Below are 21871 nucleotides of genomic sequence, written 5' to 3'. Positions count from 1 at the left end.
CTAGTCATACCTCAAGTAAAAGAAAAAAGTAGATAGGTTACCATCAGGGAACCGGCAGGCAGTGCAGAGATCCCTGTGGCCATTCCCCTCAACAACAAGTATACAGTTTTTGGATACAGCTGGGAGGCATGGCTTACCAGGGGTAAGCAATGGGGCATAGGTCTCTGGCACACAGTCTGCCCCTGTTGATCAGAAGTCAAGTGGGAAGAGGAGCAGAGCATTAGTCATTGGGGACTCCAATGTTAGGGGACAGATAGGAGGTTCTGTGGGAACAAGAGTGACTCACAGTTGGTGCATTGTCTCCCAGGTGCCAGGGTTCATGATGTATTTGATCATGTTTTCAGGATCCTAGCAGGTGAGGGGGAGCTGCCCCAAGTCCTGCCCCACACACGCACCAAAGATATAGGTAGGAAGAGAGATGGGAGTTTAAAACAGAAATTCAGGGAGCTAGGACAGAAGCTTAGAGCTAGAACAAACAGAATTGTTATCTCTGGTTTGTTGCCCATATCATGTGATAGCGAAGTGAGGAATAGGGAGAGAGTGGAGTTGAACACATGACTACAGGGATGGTGCAGGATGGAGGATTTTGGATTCCTGGATAATTGGGGCACTTTCTAGGGTAGGTGGGACTTCTAAAAACAGAACGGTCTTCATCTGAACCAGGAGGGTACCAATATCCTGGGGGGGACGTTTGTTAATGGTCTTCCAGTGAGTTTAAACTAATTCAACAGGGGGATGGGAACCGAAATTGTAGTTCGAGTATATTGGAGTCTGAGAGTAGTGAAGTCAGAATTAAGATACACAAGAAGGCACTGGTAGGCAAGAAGTTGGTTTGAAGTGTGTTCACTTCAACGCCAGGAGCATCAGGAATAAGGTGGGTGAACTTGCAGCATCAGTTGATACCTGGGATTTTGAATTTGAGACATGGTTACAGCAGGGACAGGAATGGTTATTGCAGGTTCTGGGATATTCCAATAAGTTAGTCAAGGACAATAACAATATCACAGTTGCAGAAAGGACATTTGAGGACGTTTGAGGACTCGTCTACTGAGGTAATATGGGCTGAGATTAGACACAGGAAAGGAGAGGTTACCCTGTTGGGATTTCTATAAGCCTCCAAATAGTTCCAGAGGTGTAGAGGATAGGATAGCAAAGATGATCCTCAATAGGAGCGAGAATGACAGGGTAGTTGTTATGGGGGAACCTTAACTTTCCAAATATTGACTGGGAATACTATCGTTCAAATACTTAGATGGTCAGTTTTTGTCCAATGTGTGCAGGAGAGTTTTCTGACACAGTATGTAGACAAGCCAACAAGGGGGGAGGCCACATTAGATTTGGTACTGGGTAATGAACCTGAGCAGGTGTTAAATTTGGAGTTATGTGGGCATTTTGGTGATAGTGACTACAATTCGGTTATGTTTACTTCAGTGATAGAAAGGAATAGGTATATACTGCAAGGCAAGAGTTATAGTTGGGAAAGGTAATTACGATGCAATTAGGCAAGATTTTGGATGGCGAATGAAACTGCAGGGGGTGGGCACAATAGAAATGTGGAACTTTTTCAAGGAACAGCTACTGTGGGTCCTTAATAAATATGTACCAGTCAGGCAAGGAAAAATTGTCAAGTGCAGAAGCCGTGATTTACTGAGGAAGTTGAATCTCTTGTCAAAAGGAAGAAGAAGGCTTATGTTAGGATGAGATGTGATGGCTCAATTAGTGTGATTGAGAGCTACAAGTTAGCCAGGAAAGACCTAAAGAGAGAGCTAAGAGCCGGGAGGGGACATGAGTAGTCATTGGCAGATAGGATCAAAGAAAACCCTGAGGCTTTTGAGAGGTATATTGGGAATAAAAGAATGACTAGAGTAAGATTAGAGCTAATCAAGGATACTAGTGGGAAATTGTGCATAGAGTCAGAGGAGATGGGGGAAGCACTAAATGAATACTTTTTTGTCAGTATTACACTAGAAAAAGACAATGTTGTCAAGGAGAATACTGAGATACAGGCTACTGGACTAGACAGGATTGAGGTGCATTAGGAGGAGGTGTTAGCAATTCAGGAAAGTGTGAAAATAGATAGGTTCCCTGGGCCAGATGGCATTTATCCTAGGATTCTCTAGGAAGCCAGGAAGGAGAGAAGAAGGTTGAAAGGTGACCTAATTAAGAGATATAAGATAATCAGAGGGTTAGATAGGTTGAACAATGACAGCCTTTTTCCTCGGATGGCGATGGCTAGCACAAGGGCATGTAGCTTCAATTTGAGGGCTGATTAGGTATAGGACAGATGTCAGAGGTAGTTTCTTTACTCAGAGAGCAATAGGGGTGTGGAATGGCCTGCCTGTAACAGTAGTAGACTTACAAACTTTAAGGGCATTTAAATGGTCATTGGATAGGCACATGGATGAGAATGGAATAGTGTAGGTTAGATTGGCTTCAGATTGGTTCCACAGTTCAGCTCAATATCGAGGGCTGAAGGGCCTATAATGCACTGTAACTATAATGCTCTATGCATTAGATTTCATCATCTATTCTATTGCCTGCTCATTTAATCTCTCACTACCACGTTGCAACCTCTTTGTATCTTCCTCACGGTTTATATTCTACCTTAATTTTGTACCATTGTACTCAGTGTCTATATCTAAGTCATTCATGCACTTTATAAAACCTGAGGATCAAGCACTGATCCTGTCAGTATTTCTCTCAGAATTTCCTGTCAATTCCCTATACCTTCTCTATTAATAAATCCTTCATCCAAGTTAACCTCAACTTCATGAGCCCTATTTGGAATTTCTTTGTGTCATACTTTATCACATGGCTTCTGGAAATCCAAGTATACTGCACCTATTGGCTCCCTTTTATCAGCCCAACCAAATTCAAACTGAAAACAAAACTCTCATAAATTTGAACGTGATGCAGAAATTGGCTGAACTAAACGTTTTCTGCTTTTATGGATAGGATATACCCAGGCAATTTTTCACTTTGTCAGGTAGATGCCAGTGTTGTATTGGTGCTGAAATAGCTTGGCTCAAGACATAGATATTTCCGAAGTACAAGGTTTCAACATGGTAGTTTGAATGTTGTCAAGGCCTGCAGCTCTTGCTGTAACCAATACCATCACTCATCTCTTTACAGCATATAGACAGAATTGGATTGAGTTAAGTTTGACTTCTGTAATTGTGTGGATATCAGGACAAAGTTCAAGATGGATCACCCACTTGACATTTCCACAAACACTTCAGCTTTGAGTTTCGCACTGATGCAGATTCCACATACACTGAAGGAGGAGACATTTGTGGAGCCTTCAGTTCTTTTCAATCATTTAATTGTGAACCAGCATTCACAACTGTCTGGCTGTGCTGCAAATCTTTGAATCGTTGCTTGTGGAATCGTATAGATCTCCCTGCTTTCACTGTTTAGCTTCACAAGGGGTGACACCTTAACTTGAGATAGGCCTGGTGCTGCTCCTAGCATGCTCTGAGAGTCATCTCAATCCAAAACAACCTTACAACTTCTCCATCCCAGATAACATCAACGAAAATGAAGAGGTTTGTATTCAGAAGCATGCAGTGGAACTAGGCATAAATGGATTAAGAACATTTTGAAATTTCCAATGGAGCATGCTATGGCTCTTTCTCCGAGTCAATGGACCCAACACGAATATCAAATGCCCCTATCCTGTCTGCCAAAGGACAAGACCCAGTCTGACAAAGTCAGTTTTGACAAACAACGCTATCTGGTTTGCAGAGACTTCTGTTATGAAGTCGAAGTGTGTACTGTACCTTTAAGAGAGAGTGAAAGCTAGCAATACCTGGCACGCACAAAGTGTACTGTACAGTTTGATGATGTAACATTAGGGCTGTAACTTTAATTCTGAGTTTTCTTCACAGCAGCTCAAATTTAATTGATTAGTTTAAATTATGCCCCAAGATACTAAAACCCAATCGAACTTGAATTTTACTATTTTGACAACATTGAACCAATGTGATGATCTGATGTTTTGGGGTATTAAAAAGCAGGCATTTTGGACAGTTAGCTGGAGAAAGGGCACTTTCTGCTATTATCAGACAGACTGCCCAAAAACTCCCTAAAAGGTACCTTTCTCTTATGAAAATTTTGTACAGCAAAAGACGAAGATGACCCAGGGAGATCTACAGAGAAGGATCGACATCACTGCTGGTTTTGAAAGTTGATTTGCTGTAAATTTAATAGGGGCATTATTGGATCAGTATATGGTTATAGAGTGGGAGGTTGATAACAAATCTTTAAGAGAAAGGAGGCTTAGAGTTGTAAATAGTTGTTGTTTAATGTTCTCTTTTGGAGTTAAAGAATAAATTTGTTATTTTTTTCTTTAAATAGTAGAATTTGGATAATTCTCTGTCATTCAATAATTTAACAGAATTTGGTTTAATTAGCAGAAGGGCTCACTGCCATGCCATAACAGTTTGTGGCTCAGGTCCATGATTTGGACAGGTTTTGACAGTCTGAGATTTGAATAGATTTGGAGTATGAAAGATCCCAGCAAATTGAAAGACTTGTCCGATTAGTGTCCTCGAACATTAAATAAAATGTATGTAAGACAATTTGTCTAGCTTTGGTTACTTGTGGTTGATTGAATTAAAAGTGAGAGAAATGGCTCTTAAAATCGCTAAAGAGGTTCTGGAGTTTGAAGATGATTCCCAAATTTGCCGAGAAAGTTTGGAAAGAAAATAACATACTTTTACAATTAGCAAAGAGATAAGAATTGGTTCTAACCAGGGACAAAAATAAAGCTGAAATTGTAAGGGAGTTACTCAAAAACTTCAGCCTATCAGAGAAACAGATAAATGCAATAGAGTTAGGAAAATTTAAATTACCATTGAGAAAATTGGAATTAAAAGATAAACAAAGGATGAGAGAAAGCGAAAGAGAGAGGGAAGAAAGAAAGAGAGAGAGGAAAAAGAGAGAGAAGGTTCTAAGCTGAACAATGACAAAAAGAAGAAAAGGAGAGAAAAGAAAGAGAAATGGAGAGAGAGTTTGAACTTCAGAAGTTGCGACTTAGTCAGCAAAGTTAAGTTAACAGGATGGAGATGAAGGGAGAAGATCATGATCCATTCAAATATGTTAAAACACTGCTACATTTTGATGAGAAAGATGTTGATGCCTTCTTTATTTCATCTGAAAAATTGGCTAGGCAGATGGAATAGTCAGAGCACTTGTGTGTAATGTTAATTCAGACCAAACTGGTAGACAGGGCGAGTGAGGTATTTGCAGCGCTGTCAGATGAGGAGTAAAGAGATTATGCAAACAGGCTATTTTGACTGCTTACGAATTAGTATCAGAAGCATATAGACAGCGGTTCACAAACATAAAGAAAGAACCAGGTCAGACTTATGTTGAGTTTGAAAGAATTAACCATAGTCATTTTGATAGATGAGTGCAGGCCTTAAAAATATATGTGGCTCGAAGAGAAATTATTCTGCTGGACAATCTTAAAAACTCACTTCCAGAGATGGGAAGAATTAATGTGAATGAACAGAAAGTTCAAGAAGTAAGAAGAGCAGCAGAGATGGCAGATGAACATGCATTGGTGAGGAAGGCAAAGTTTAGCTTGCAGCAAGAATTTCATCATGTGAGGGATAGAAATTGGGAGAAGAAGAGATCCTATGCTATGAAACAAATAGTAGAGAACACTGGTAATTGTTTTCCATAGGTTAAAAAAAGAAGCTGTCAAGGGTGGAAAGGAGGTGAAAGGCCTCAGGTGTTTCCACTGTGGTAAAGTGGGACACATAAAGTCACAGTGCTAGTCATTAAAGAAAGATGCTGTGGAAAAATATGTAGTAAAAGAAGCTAAGCCAGTGGGAATACTGAAAGTAGTGAAGGGAACTCTACGAAAAGTCAAGAAGCTACAGTAAAGTGCATAGCCGACGTAGGGGCAAGGTATGAAGTTAGTGCCTGATCTCGATAAAAATTTGCCTCTGTGGGTAAAGTTTACTCAGAAAGAGCAGGGGGAGAAGGGTCAAAAGTTATAATTTTGAGAGATACAGAATCTAACCAATCTCTAATAGTAAAAGATGAACATATTTGCACTCTTTCTGACCTGTTACCTGAGACAGAGGTAATTTGTGTGATCAATGGACAGAAATTCAGCTTTCCCCTATGTAAGATCAAGCTAGAGTGCCAACTCAGGACTGGTGAAGTAACCGTGGGAATGATTGACAAGTGTCAGTTCCAGGAATCTAGTTTGTCCTTGGGAACGATTTAGCAGGATTCAAGGTGGGAGTGACAGCCCTTGTTGTGGAGAAACCCAAGAAAGACCAGGGAACTAAGGACTTAAAAGAAAAATACTCTGGTATTTTCCCAAATTGTGTAGTAACAAGATCCCACTATCTTAAGTCACAGCAGGAAGCAAAAACTAAAGAGAAAGATGAAGGAGTTGAGCTTCATTTAGCGGACAACCTGTTTGATGTTAATGGTGCAGGTAAAATTTGAACAGGCAGTTGGGATGGAGATGGAGCAAAGACAGAGGTAAATAAAGGACAGGCAGACAAAGGTATTGCTGATAGTAAGCCTTCCAGTTGCCTGCCACTTCAATATACCACCGTGTCCCTATGCCAAACTTTCTGTCACAGACTACTGCAGCGCTCCAGCAAGGTTCAACACAAGCTGGGAGAACAACACCTCATCTTTCACTTCAGTACCTTACAGCCTTCAGGACTTAACATCAAATTTAACAATTTCAAGGTATAAACACCCCTTACCTTATGTGGTACCTATCCCACAATCCATTTCCTGTCATGAGATGGGTTGCTTTCAGCATGGCCGAACCATTTTCAAATACACATGGCCTTCATTATCACAAATCTAGCTCCTCTTTTTGAGGATTGTACCCCTGCGGTTGGCATTTTTGTTTTGATCTCAGCTGATGGTACTACCAGTCAAGTCAGATCCCAGATGAAAAGTGTGGTGCTGGAAAAGCACAGTAGGTGCAGGAGAGTCGCAGCAGAGTCGACATTTCGGACATAAGCCCTTCATTATTCCCAAAACATCGACTCTCCTGCTTGCTACTCTTCAGAGGGTTGGTGTGGACTTGTCGGGCCGAAGGGCCTGTTTCCACACTGTAGATATTCTTCTAAAGAAAACATGAATGACAGGCAAAAAGTGGGATAGAAACCATGCCTGGGCGGATCTAAATAAGGGCTAGAATCAGCACATGCTTGATAGACTGAGGGGTTGTATTGAATTTTATCATATAATCGTGTTGTATTCAAATACCTTTCTTTTCAAATCAATTCAAATTCCAAAGATTCCAACATATTTTGCATACTCTTCTTTGCATTGTTTTGCTCTATATACTCAACCATAAGCCAACTGGACGAACCAAGTCCTTCAAAACAATTTTACAGGATGAAAGAGTAATTGAAAGAGAATGATGCAATACACTAAAATAAAACTGCTAAAGATTAGTGTGAAATCAGAAATTTCATTTTCCCAACTCAAATTGTCTTCACGGAGTTTCAGAAGGTAGTATTTTCTTCCCAGATATTACTTTTCCAAAGTTATTCTGAGATGTTCATTTCTTTTTGGTCCTACGATGTTATGATTTTTGGTGGAGAGGGAAGTATTTATCTTATTTGCCTGAGTCTGCAGATAAATAAACCTGACAATATCAGTCATGTCAATCATTGTTCATATGTTCCTTTGGCTACATTGAACTCAGGGAGTACAAACATCAGATCCATCCCAGCATGCATTACATGATTAAAGGAGTCTATTTCTGAAAAAGAGAGGAAACTTAACTTCTTAAACAGTCCCTCAAAATGAACAATGACTTGCTTCCACTAGGTGTTGATAGGTTCTGAAAAATGACTGATAGGTGCGAAGACTCTGCCTCATGATGCTTGAAAGGTCTGGATCAGGTTTGGATGCTTGTGCACTCTCTCCAATGTCTCGATTTTGCTTCTGCAAGTTTCCAATGAAATATTTCAATGTTTCCCAATGAACCCTTCTTATATTGGCCAGTCACATCCCAAAGCATGGTTGTTTGATCTCCTTATGCATGCTTTGTGGACATTTGTAAAGTGTTTTCAGGAAACTCATCATCCCATATTCATTGACCCCCATTAGCTCCCAATTAAGTAAAGATTTCATTTTAAAATATTCATCTTTGCTTTCAAATATCTCCATGGTCTTATTCTCTCCCTATCTGAGTGATATCCTCCAGCCCAACAGTCCTCTGGGATATTTGTCCTCCTCCATGCTGAGCTCTTGAGAATTCCTGATTTTAATCAATCTATGTATGATTGTTGGTCATTCACTAAACTGCCATGGCCCTACATACTGGCATTCCATCACTAAATCTCTTTGCCTCTCTTTGTCCTTGAAGACACTCCTTAAAATCTATCTCTTTGACCAAGCATTTTGCCATTGACCCAAAGATCACTTGTGAAGCTCCCTGCAATGGCACACTCTGAATGCAAGTTGTTATTGCTAATTTTCCAATATTTGAAGTCTCCAGGAAGTGGTGTATTTTCAGCATTTTACTCTAAGGAGGGAGATGGGACATTAATTAATTTGCCATCTTAAAATAAATTGTCTAAAACCAAACTTCCAAACAAAATCCTTTCATAAAAAGTGGAGAGTGAAATCTGGATTTCAGAACATGTAAAATCCCGTAAATGTAGTGTTAAACTCATCAAGATAGGTCTGCAAACCACATTAATCACAGCTTTTCTCCCAGCTGTATAAGTTAAATCACCAGATAACATCAAACCATGGGATTTGGCACTGTTCAATTCCTGCTGAAAATGCACCTTGTGGTGTTTGCCTGTGGGCTGTAATTCTGTTCATTATCAAGGGGTCTAATTGTACTTGCACCCAGCATACCAACAAAAGCATTTAACTTGTCTGTTTGCTTCTCTGACATTTCACTGAAGGTCCTTTTGCCTATTATGTAATCAAATATTAAAGAAAAGCTGATTAAAATCACAGTTCGCAAAACAACAATCCGAGTTTTCTCTTCATTATTAGTTAATGGATCTATTTACTTCTGCTCCAGCCAATGTTTCATGATTTCATTCAGTAATTATCTACTTTTAGTCAACATTTAGAATAATGATATATTTTTCTAGCTAACATTAATGAAATGCCTTTGTATCTTCCTGACCAAATTTTGAACAAAATGTCTGTAAGATGACAAAAACAGAACAAATTAGAGTTTTTTTTTTAAATAGGGTGAAAGTCAGACAGGTTCTACAACAAGTGGAGAATTTTGTTTTGCTGGGTTACTGATTGTGAAGCTGAAAATGACTCCTATTGTTACTACAATTCCAAAGAAACTAACCATGAAGAACAGGGCACCCTCAAAAATGTAAGAATTCTACAATCCAACATTCATTTCTGCAAAACAGAAATTGCTGGAGAAACTCAGCAGTTCTGACAGCATCTATGGAGAGAAAGCAGAGTTAAGCTTTTGAGTCCAGTGACCTATCTTCGGAACTAATAATAGCAAGGAAAGATATTATTTATGTTGATGGGGGGGGGGGGGGGGGGGGGAAGGGGGGGGGGGGAGGCAATGTCTGAATGGTATTATTACTAGGTATTAATCCAGGGTGGAGTGGGTATGGCAGATGCCGGAGCGCTCTGCAAGAAGGCATCCAGTCTCCCCAATGTAAAGGAGACTGCATCGGGAGCAATAAATACAGTAAAAGACATGTGTGGAAGTGCAGATGAAACCTTGATGGATGTCGAAGGCTCCTTTGGGGCCAGTTCCACCACAGAACATACCAGATGGCATCCTTCTTTTAATACCGCAACTTTCCCTCCAACGTGATTGATGATGTTTTCCAATGCATCTCATCCACGTCCCGCACCTCCACCCGCAACAAGGACAGAACTTCCCTGGTCCTCACCTTCCACCCTACCAACCTCCGCATAAATCACATAATCTGCCAACATCTCTGGCCCCTCCGAATGAACCCCACTACCAGGGATATATTTCGCTCCCCACCCCTATCTGTTTTCCGCAAAGATCATTCCCTCTGCGACTACCTGGTCAGGTCCATGCCCCCCATCAACCTATTCTCCCCTCCCGGCACCTTCCCCTGCCATTACAGGAATTGCAAAACCTGTGTCCACACCTCCCCCCAATCACTTCCATCCAAGGCCCCAAAGGAGCCTTCCACATCCATCAAAGTTTCACCTGCACTTCCTCACAAGTCATTTATTGTATTTGTTGCTTCTGATGCGGTCTCCTCTACATTGGGGAGACCGGACACCTTCTCGCAGAGCACTTAAGAGAACATCTCCAGGATACCTGCATCAATCAAGCCCACCGCCCTGTGGCCGAATATTTCAAATCCCCCTCCCACTCTGCTGAGTACATGCAGGTACTGAGCCTCCTCCATCGCCACTCCCTCACCACCTGACGTGTAGAGAAACAATGCCTCATGTTCTGTCTCAGGACCCTTCAACGCCTTGGCATCAATGTGGACTTCACCCGTTTCCTCATTTCCCCTCCCCCCACTAACCCCAGTTCCAACCTTCCAGCTCATCACCTTCCTCATGATCTGTCCCACCTGCCAATCTTCCTTCCCACCTATCCACTTCACCGTTCTCTCTGACCTATCACCTTCACCCCCACCTCCATCCACCTATTGCACTCTCAGCTACCTTCTCCCCAGCCTAAAATGTCCTGCTCCTCAGATGCTGCCTGACCTGCTGTGCTCTTCCAGCACCACTCGAATCTTGACTATTATTCCAGGGTCCCTGGTAATGTTCTGGGTGCATGGGTTTAAATCCTGCCATGGCAAGTGATGGAATTTGATTTCAATTTTAAAAAACCTGGACTTGGGATTCTAATGGTGAATGCGAAAACTTGTTGGTAAAACCTATCTGGTTCACTAATGTCCTTCAGGGAAAATATTTGCTATCCTTACCTGGTCTGACCTACTTGTGACTCCAGATCCACAGCAATGTGGTTGACTCTTAACTGCCTCTGGAATGTAAATGTTGACCTAGCCAGTGATGTCCATATTCCGTTAATGAATTAATCAAAAAAAGGAAGTGAACAAACAGTTGGAGATGGAGCCCAGAGAGATAGAAATACAGTTAGATAGACAAAGGGATACCAACCATCCTTTTGCCTAATTTCCTTTCTCTCTCTCTCTCTCTCTCTCTCTCTCTCTCTGGGCTCTGTCTCTACCTACCAAGCGCTTGTTTTCCATTCCACTCCCTTTCCTTAGACCTTTCCAAGCTACTCTCAGTTCTAAAGATGGGTCACTGGACTTGAAAGGTCAACTTTGCTCTCTCTCCACAGATGCTCCCAAACCTGTTGAGTTGCTCCAGCAATTTCTGTTTTTGTTTCCAATCTTCAGCATCCCCAGTTCTTTGTTTGATCATCCATTCCACCAAACCACCAACAGTGGTGCACTCAATCAGTACAGATATATCAAATCAAATTGTGGGCGGCACGGTGGCACAGTGGTTAGCACTGCTGCCTCACAGAGCCTGAAGACCCGGGTTCAATTCCTGACTCAGGCGACTGACTGTGTGGAGTTTGCACGTTCTCCCCGTGTCTGCGTGGGTTTCCTCCGGGTGCTCCGGTTTCCTCCCACAGTCCAAAGATGTGCGGGTGAGGTGAATTGGCCATGCTAAATTGCCCGTAGTGTTAGGTAAGGGGTAATGTAGGGGTATGGGTGGGTTTCGCTTCGGCGGGTCGGTGTGGACTTGTTGGGCCGAACGGCCTGTTTCCACACTGTAAGTCTAATCTAATCTAATCTAAAATTACATGCTCATGTTTCAGGAGTGGATCTTGAATTCATGACTTTCTGATTGCCAGTCAAATGTGGTACAAATCAGTAGAATTGACACCTAATTGTAGGAAACATCCGACTCATGCACTACTCCACTTTTTTGCTTTCATTTCTACAGAATAGAATCAGAAGCATGGCACAGAAGCCCAATGTCTATGTGTTGCTATGTTTCTTGAAGTACAGGGATTTATTGATAGTGACAAGTTGGTTCTTCTGCCATTGCCACTTATTTCTCCACACCTGAACTCCATTGTTAGCGATGCGCTCCTACCACTCAGGCTCAGTAAACTACCTCCTTGATGATGTGTGTGGCTGTGCTATTACTTGTAAAAACAAGGACTGCAGATGCTGGAAACCAGAGTCTAGATTAGAGTGGTGCTGGAAAAGCACAGCAGTTCAGGCAGCATCCAAGGAGCAGGAAAATCAATGTTTTGGGCAAAAGTCCTTCATCAGGAATAGAGGCAGGGTGCCTACAGTGGAAAGATAAATCAGAGGGGGGGGGGGAGAAAGTAGCATAGAGTACAATGGGTGAGTGGGGGTGGGGATGAAGGTGATAGGTCAGAGAGGAGGGTGGAGTAGATAGGTGGAAAGGAAGATAGGCAGGTAGGACAGGTCATGAGGGCATGCTGAGCTTGAAGGCTGGAGTTGAGGTGAGGTGGTGGAAGGGGAAATGAGGAAACTGGTGAAATCCACATTGATGCCCTGGGGTTCAAGTGTTTCAAGGTGGAAGATGAGGCGTTCTTCCTCCAAGCGTCGGGTGGTGAGCGAGCAGCCGTGGAGAAGGCCCAGGACCTGCATGTCCTTGGCAGATTGGGAGGGGGAGTTGAAATGTTGGGCCACAGGGCAGTGGGATTGATTGGTGCGGGTGTCCCAGAGATGTTCCCTAAAACGCTCTGCTAAGAGGCATCCAGTCTCCCCAATGTAGAGGAGACCGCATCGGGAGCAATGGATACAATTAATGATATTAGTGGATGTGCAGGTGAAACCTTGATGGATGTGGAAGGCTCCTTTGGGGCCTTGGATAGAGGTGTGGGCGCAGGTTTTGCAATTTCTGCAGTGGCTGGGGTAGGTGCCGGGAAGGGAGGGTGGGTTGTAGGGGGCATGGATGTCATTGGATGATGTGGTTTATGCGAAGGTTGTAGGTTGGAAGGTGAGCACCAGGGGGGTTCTGTCCTTGTTACGGTTGGATGGGTGGGGTTTGAGGGCGAAGGGGCGGGATGTGGATGAGATTCATTGGAGGGTATCTTTAACCACATGGGAAGGGAAATTGCAGCCTCTAAAGAAGGAGACTCTCTAGTGTGTTCTGTGGTCCTCCTGGGAGCAGATACGGTGAAGGCGGAGGAATTGGGAATACGGGATGGCATTTTTGCAGGAGGTAGGGTGGGAAGAGGTGTAATCCAGGTAGCTGTGGGTTTGTTAAAAAATGTCAGTGTCAAGTCGGTCATCATTAATTGAGATGGAGAGGTCCAGGAAGGGGAGGGAAGTGTCAGAGAGTCCAGGTGAATTTAAGGTCAGGGTGGAATGTGTTGGTGAAGTTGATGAATTGCTCAACTTCCTCGCCACCCCCATCCCCCTCTCATTTATCTCTCCACTCTGCAGGCACCCTGCCTCTATTCCTGATGAAGGGCTTTTGCCTGAAACGTCAATTTTCCTGCTCCTCAGATGCTGCCTGAACTGCTGTGCTTTTCCAGCACCACTCTATTACTTGTAAAGGCTAATGAGAGAGTTGCTGGGTATTAGATGGCATTGACTCCTTGGTTGTCTCAAGCCTTTACTGATAGGAATAATAAATAATGACGCTAAGACATCTCCAAGGTGTGTCTTCATACAGAACTGACATCAGGAGAATTGAATTTCTGTCACTACTTGAATATGTGCATAGCTCAGAAGTGCAGTGAAACATCTAATGATATTGAGCTATAGTTTGATGGAGGCATATTCTCTTACTCCTCAGGGCTCTTCTAAGCCTGACTGTGTAATTTGAGAACATTGGACAATCATAGATTTTTACATTATAGGAGGCCATTTGACCCATCATGTCTGCACCAGGTCCCAAAACAGCTATCTATCTCACCCCATTCTCTAGTCCTATCTCTGTAGCCCTCTAAATTCATCACATTTAAATATATATCCAGCTCTCATTTCAAACCTCCTACTGAATCCGCTCCCACCACCCTTCAGGTAGCACATTCCACATCTTAACAACACTCTTAATGTAGAAGCTTCTCCTCATCTCACTCCTACCTCTCTCACTGACACTATTGAAGTTGTGACCCCTAGTTACTGACATACCAACTAGTAGAAACAGAAAATCCTCCTTTACCCTTTCAAAATTGTTTATTGTTTTGAACATCCCGATTCGGTTGCCTCTTAATTTTATCTGCTCCAAAGAAAATAAACCCAATTTCTCCAATCTTTCCTTGTTTCTAAAATCCTGGTATCATTCTAGAAAATCTGCTTTGAATTCTCTCCAGGATTTAACATCCTTCCTGAAATAAGGTACCTAAAACTGAAACCAATACTCCAAATGCGGTCTAAGCAATGATTTGCAGAGTTGGAGGACTACTGCCTTGTTTTTACACTCTATGCTTCTGTTTATAAACCCAAGGTTCCTACAAGCCTTCCTAACAACTGTTTCAACTTGCCTGGCCACCTCCAGAGAATCATGCACATGAAACCAAGGTCCCTCTGCTCCTGTACTCCCTACAAAGTTGTACCATTGAGCATGTATTGTTGGTCCATGTTTTTTCTACTAAAATTCCTTGCCTCATATCTCTCTGCATGAAATTCATCTGCCAAGTATCTGCCCATTTGACCAACTTGTTAGTGTCTTTCTGAAGTTGCTCAACTTCATCCTCACAATACTCCTTCGCTTAGTATCATGTGCAAAATTAGATAATTTGCCCTCAACACCAACCTCCAAATCATTTACACAAATCAGAAACATCAAGAGTCCCAACACTAATCCTAGTGTAGCATCACATTCAACTCATCTCCATTCTATAACTACCCTCTGTTTCCTATCTTTTAGTCAACTTCTGACCCATGTTGCCAAGGACCCATCAGTCCCAAAGATTTCTAACTTGCTAACTAACCCACCGTGTGATACCATATCGAATGTTTTCTGAAAGTCCAAATGTACAACATCCACAAGCCTACCCCCATTCACTGCTTGTATCACCTTGTCAAAGAACTCAATTTAATTTGTCAGACATGACTTGCCCTTGACAAAGCCATGTTAACTGTTTAGTATTAACTTAATTTCCTGTATTGTAAGTATAACTTTTTCCCTTTTCCCATAGTCTGGCCTCCATCATTGTTTCCATTATTGATATCAACTTGACAGGTCTGTAGTTTCCTGGATTATCCTTTGCCCCTTTCTCAAACAATGGTACCACATTTGCAATCATCCAGTACCCCAGAATGAAACCTGTGTTCAGAGAGATCTCGAAAATTTCTGTCAACAATTTTAATTCCTAGATCCTTCACTAGTGTCTTTATATTAGATGCAGGCAAGTTATACTGTCACATTGTAAACTGATGGAGCAGAGAACTGAAACAAATATGTGCAAAAGCTACAGCCCATCCAGAAGGTTATTAAGTAAACATGTATTGAGTATTAAGTTCTTTATGCCTTGAGCTATTTAAAACCATTAGATTATAGAAGCTTGCAATTGTTTTTTAAATATATAAATTCAAATTTAAAGAATTTTTTCACATAAACAATTGGTCCAATTGTTCTACACTAGAGTTTACACCACACAAGCCTCCACTGAGCTTACTTCGTTTCAAACTATTAATAAATCTTCATTTATTTATCTAGTCTCCCCTTAAAATGGCCACATGATAATTTTATCTATCTGTGCATTTAGTTCCCTTGTTAATATTTCAGGATAAGTTTCAGCCCCACCCTCAAAATCTTAAGTTCAGCTCCTTTTTTGAGCTGAATCAGAATTGTACCTAACTGTACCATCTATTTATTTTCTTTGAATGAATCAGCCGCAGTGATCAGATGGAACATTAATTCATTTTTTAAAGCAGTTCAACTTGAAAAGATTTACCAATGTAAAGTTTATATTGGACATCTTCTTGAGTAAGAGGTGCTAGCCCAAACTTGTATGAAGAAGAAAAAAAGAATGACCCCAGCAACAATATTTTCAGTTCGGAAAGATGGAAGCACAATGCAATCAGGCCATCTCCTGCAGAGTTAGGTCACAGATGGTAAGGCAACCATGCTAAAAGACCCACCCCTGCTTACTGAGACATCATTCCAGTTATAATCAAGATTGTCAGGTTGTCAATCCCTCATTGCTCACCACCCCTCATAGCCCACAACTACATTCTTCTGTGTCACCTCATGTCCCCTATAATTACTCCAAAACCTAGGACTCTATTTCCCCTCTAGGCAACTCATACTTCCATATCCCCTGATATTCCTTCTGTAACCCCAAACAGAAGCAATTAAAGCAGATGACTAGTCATCTGCTTTCTCCAGATAACCTGGTTATGAATGCTTAGCTGAGACCAAAGAACAGTTAGTGTACTTAGTTCTCAACAGGTAGGGGCAACGTAGCTGTTTGGGAGTGGAAGTTTTATTTGATTACATCTTCATTATGTCAAAATAAGTTATTATTTCTTTGAAGAGCTTTTTTTTTCAATGTAACTGTGTTTATACACACAAGAATAAGAGATGTGAAATGGATAATAGTTTCTTAACATTGATAGAATGAATAGATTGATTGTCACTTTTACAATAAGGTGAAAGAGGCAATGCACTTCAAAGGGAGTGTTGAAAGGCTTATTTGATTCCCAATTCAGGACTAGGGTTTACCTATGACTCTTCTGAGAAACCATGGACCACATTTATGAACAGAACAGATGGGTTAGTAAGGACAGAAGTGCTGCAAGCAACTCCCTTCATGTTTCCTTATCTTTCTTTGATGGAAATTGCCACTAACAGGAATGGGGGAATGGGGGGGGGAAGTCCTCGGGTCCAGTCCCATCCACCATTTTAAAAGGCCTCCCATCTCACTCAACTCTTAAAACTCTAGGCCTGTGTGAGTAAAGCAAAAGGTCAGTATTCTTATTCGGGTAACTGTTAAAGTTTGCAGTTGTGCTACCTAACCTAAGAGAGACAAGAAAAGATACAGGCTTAAAGTCACTTAACAGAGCAGTTTAAAATATCTAGTCTTTGGAGCTGTGAAGGTTTGTAGATGTGTGGAGTGGAGATTTTGAGGGAAAGGCTGGAAGGGAAGGAGGGAGCATTTACAGGAGGGCAAACTTTGTGGGATGATGCTTGATATGGAAAGGAGGCCTTGCAGAGAGGCATTCTCCTGTCCTGCCTGAGGTCCGAGCTGGGGTGGCCCACTGGATCCCTGTTCCAGACCTCCATCTGCCAGCTTCAAATTTGAAGCAAGACAGGAAACTGCCTTTAGGTAGCAAAAAAAAGTCAGTGTAAACCTATTACAGTCAACTGGGGGTTGGTTAGCTCAGTTGGTTGGATGGCTGGCTTGTGATGCAGAGTGAAACCAACATCGTGGGTTTAATTCCACTAGCAGCTGAGGTTGCATGAAGGAGTCTTCTTCTCAACCTCTCTCCTTTTTTCGCAGCATGGTGACCCTCTGGCTAAATCATCACCCGTTGTCTCTCTTAAATGGGAGAACTGCCCTGTGGTCTGGTAAGATTTTCATTACTTTACCTTACCTTTTACTTTATGACATTTCTATCTTTCTTTAGTTTTGATAAAAGTTAATATCCATCTGCAACATTAACTCTGGTTTTCTGTACAGAAAACACCTGACCTCCTGAGTATTTCCAGCAGTGTTTGAGTTAATTTCAGATTTCCAGAATCTGCCATATATTAGTGTTAAGAGGAGAATCAAAGATAATCAAACACTCCTCCCACTCTGGTTATATCCTCTCCCATCCTCTTCTGTCGAGCAGAAGATGTACAAGTTTGAAAACTCACACAAATAGATTCAAGAGCAGCTTCTACCCCGCTGTTATCAGACTTTTGAATGGACCTCTCAAAAGTCAATTCTGATCTCTCTCTCTCTGCACCTTCTCTGTGACTTTAACGCTGTAGTCTGCACTGTGCTACCCTGCTGCACTTTGCATGGTACGATCTGCCTGTATAGCACGCAAGATAACACTTTTCACTGTACTTCAGTACATGTGACAACAATAAATCAGATCAATCAGTCAGAAGGGAAAAAAGTTGAGGGTGAGAAAGCTTTGCGTTCTCTCCATCTGCGGGGGGTGAATGGGCTGAAGGAAAGTTACAGATGAGGTAAGTGTAGAACCCATGATACGGTGTGGAATAAATTAATCAGAGAGAAAGAAATAGGATTGTTTTGGATATGAAGTGGTGGAGGAAGAGGAATGGGTTGTGGGAGGGTAAATGTGTAAATGGACACAGTGTAAGTGAAAGGATGGAGGGAACGCATGACAGTCTGTGGAAGGAGCTGAAAAAAGTTCTCTTGAGGTATATTGTTTCCCTGAACTGCCCATCTGAAAAGTTGCTTTTGTGCCAGTGTCTCCCATGCTTTAATGAAAAAAAAGTTCAAATGCAAGTCCAAGTTCAATTCTACAGCTGTTCTTTTTTTTCTTTTTCCTGCAATATTAGCAGTCATCTCCTGCCGTAAAAGAAAGGCAGATTGTTAAGTAGAAAAGTCGAAGCCAAAAGAAAAAAAATAGAAGCTAATTGATAGAGGAAAAACAGAAACAGAAGAAATTAAAAGAAATAAGCCAGGTAAAGATTTCAGTATGCAACCATTTTTGCCATCCATCCATGTGCAATATCACAGGGGATTGACTGGCACTTTAAAAAAATCAAAACCGTAGTCTTTTTGTTTTGCAGTTGGGCACATTATACTTACAATTCTTTCTAATGCCTGACTTGAGTCCTTTGTTAATTATATTTCATTTAACAGATATCAATCCACTCGACAAAGTAATTATTGAGTAGTTAAGCATGCCAGAGGGAACAAATGATTCTGCCACTGAATTATGTTTTAAAGACTGCCTGCCTCACCAATTTTCTCTTCTCACTGTCTATCCTGAAAATTTTGACCTACAGCTGAGTTACAGTTCAATGGGAACTATACACCCTCACATAATTCTTCGTGCGTCAGCATTCACAATAAATGTCAGCAGCATTTTTGACATAGGAAATCATAACTGAGCTTTTAGCTATCTTCAAACTACAGAGGTTTGCATGTGGTAAGCAGGAAAGGACAAGAAGGCCAAATTTCAACAACTAATGTTTTTACCATGCTTTTAACATCCAGAGGCACTTCAATCCAGCGGCTCTGGATTGTTACACAAATGTCAGACCCTTGTTGCAACACAGCCCATTACCAGTTAATTCCTTCCATCCTAACTGGTCTGCTGTGTTGATTGAAATTGATGACTATGATTAACAAATGACTTCATTATCATTGAATCAAATGACTAACAGGATAACAAAAGGTGAATTGAACTTGAATTTTTTTTGCATTAAAGCCATAGTTAATGAGTAATCCAGCAGCCTAGACTGATGCTTTGGGTTCAATTGGGCAGCACGGTGGCACAGTGGTTAGCACTGCTGCCTCATATCGCCTGAGACCCGGGTTCAATTCCCGACTCAGGCGACTGACTGTGTGGAGTTTGCACATTCTCCCCGTGTCTGCGTGGGTTTCCTCCGGGTGCTCCGGTTTCCTCCCACAGTCCAAAGATGTGCGGGTCAGGTGAATTGGCCATGCTAAATTGCCCGTAGTGTTAGGTAGGGGTAAATGTAGGGGTATGGGTGGGTTGCGCTTCGGCGGGTCGGTGTGGACTTGTTGGGCTGAAGGGCCTGTTTCCACACTGTAAGTCTAAGTCTAAGTCTAAGTCTAAATCCCATCACAGCAGCTGGGTGAGATTCAAATTAAATTAATAAAACGTGAAATTGAAAGCTAGTATCAATAATAGTGACCATGAAAACAATCATTCATTGTTGCAAAGACCCATTTGGAAGGAAATCTACCACATTTACGTGGTCAGACCTACATGTGACTTCAGACCCACAGAAATGTGGTTCACCCTATGAATCTGACAAGTCCAATAGAGGTGGGCAAAGATACTGGTCTTGTCACTAATACTCACATCCTAAGAAAGAATGAAGGAAAAAGAACCACTTGGAACCTGTTAATGCACATTATTTGTTTAATGTACTTACATTTGGTTGAGACTTGGATAGAATAAACCATTAAATGTCAAAAAAAGAACTGCAGATGCCGGAAATCAGAAATAAAAACAGAAATTGCTGGGGAAATCTCAGCAGGTCTGGTAGCATCCGTGGAAAGAAAGTGGAGGTAACGTTTTGGGCTTTCTTCAGAAGGCCCAGTGACCCTTCTTCAGAAAGGGTTCAAAGACTTTGCCATCATGTTTAGCTTAATTAATGTGGAAAATGCCACAAGGAGATCTTATGTTGCAAAGGGTAGTTTCTCTACCTCTGAGCCAGAGGCTGTAGGTTCAGGTCCCGTTCAAGGGCTTGGTGGCCATTGAAAGTGTGTACAGAATGCAACCAGATGGATTAATTGTTATCTGCAAAATCCCTCCAATAGGCCTATGGTAATTAATGAGAGTGGGAGAAAGTTCTGGTCAGCCATGAACGCAGAGTGGTGCCCCTCAAGCTACATTTGATTGACACTTGGAACAGCTTCAGGCTGATGACCTCTTTCAGGTAAAACAAGCTACTGAAAAGAAGCATTGGTCATGCTTCATGCACATCTAGATAGGGAATTTCCTGCAAGGTGCAATGCATAACTCGACCAACTCATTCTGATCACAAAACAAGTGGGCAACAAGTCCTTCCATGCATATTGTGTTTGAATTGTCAAAGCCTTTCTAAAGACAGCCTGGCTTGGGACATAAAGGAAATCGCTGCCCCCAGCCCCCCAAATCTTCGCCACCATGTTTTAGTTTCATAATTCTGATCTTTTAAAGATAATTTTCAACAATGTAAAAACAAATTGTCCAAAACAAGAATTGCACTTGATAAAATGTTCTACTTTCAGTCCACACATCATACAAGAACCGATTGGCTCATTAGGTTCCCTACAGTGTGGAAAGAGGCCATTCGTCCCCACAGGTCCACACCTACCTTCCAAAGAGTAACCCACCCAGACCCATTCTCGTATATTTACTCCTGACTAGTACACCTAACACAATGGGCAATTTAGCATGGCCAATTCACCTGATCTACACATCTTTGGATTGTGTGAAGAAACCTACGCAAACACATGGAGAATGTGCAAACTCCACACAGGCAGTCGCCTGAGGAGGGAATCGAACCCAGGTCCCTCAACGTGACTTCAGTCAATGGATGGTGTGCTTGCAAATACTTTTATCAGATGGCTCTTCCTCCTTTAAGTCAGTCATATTGTGCACGGCGTTTTTCCAACTGTTGACAGCTCCGAATTGCTGGCTGTACTTATTAAAACGATTCAAAATTACACTTTAAAAAAAACCCTCAGCAATCTGCGATGAGGAGTCATAAAGGGACCTGCTTTTTGAAATCACTATCTGCGCCTCCAGCAGACAGCTGCATCCATCAGGCAGGATTCAATTAGGAGTCCGATTAGTGTCCCAGTGGCCATGGCTAGCTATTTACTACATTAGCTGAATCCTCTGCTCCCGTATCAAAAGCCGACCATACGGAATTCAATCTTTGTTAACATCTACTTCCCTTCACCCCACAAGGAGTGAAATGTTTCGGCTTTTCGCCCAAATAAAACTTTTCTTACCTTTCACATCTTGGGCTGGGCAGTCGCTAGGGAACTCCGCTTGTTCGGGTCTGCCGTCCACCGAGAAGTAAATGATCTTTGTTGTTGTCATCGCCCGTCTGAGTCCAGTCAGATGTGTGATGATGAGAAGCAGCAGAATGCTGCCTGGGAATGTCTAACAAATGCGGGCAGATGAGGAGCGCTGGACTGGGGACCAGTGTCACCAATAAAAGCAATACACACAGAAGCTGGAGTTTAAACAGTCAGTCATTGTGGAATATGTCATACAAGGAGAGCGCGGAAAACAAATTCCACACTGTCAGGAATCTAATCTAA

At 41.9% G+C, this 21871-nt stretch overlaps 1 protein-coding gene across 1 annotated transcript in view; it reads right to left on the bottom strand.

Moving 5' to 3' along the window:
- si:dkey-219c10.4 (high affinity cGMP-specific 3',5'-cyclic phosphodiesterase 9A) overlaps window positions 1–21647 on the bottom strand; it is a 114113-nt gene extending 92466 nt beyond the window's left edge. Inside the window, exon 1 of the mRNA XM_060827737.1 lies at window positions 21557–21647. Coding sequence (XP_060683720.1) covers window positions 21557–21647 — 91 coding nt within the window. The remainder of the gene's footprint in view (window positions 1–21556) is intronic.
- Window positions 21648–21871: the final 224 nt, after the last annotated feature.

The sequence above is a fragment of the Hemiscyllium ocellatum genome, chromosome 7 (genome assembly GCF_020745735.1).
Source record: "Hemiscyllium ocellatum isolate sHemOce1 chromosome 7, sHemOce1.pat.X.cur, whole genome shotgun sequence".
Taxonomy (NCBI): domain Eukaryota; kingdom Metazoa; phylum Chordata; class Chondrichthyes; order Orectolobiformes; family Hemiscylliidae; genus Hemiscyllium; species Hemiscyllium ocellatum.
The sequence above is the reverse complement of the archived record's forward strand: the minus strand, read 5'-3'. Positions and strand labels throughout refer to the sequence as shown.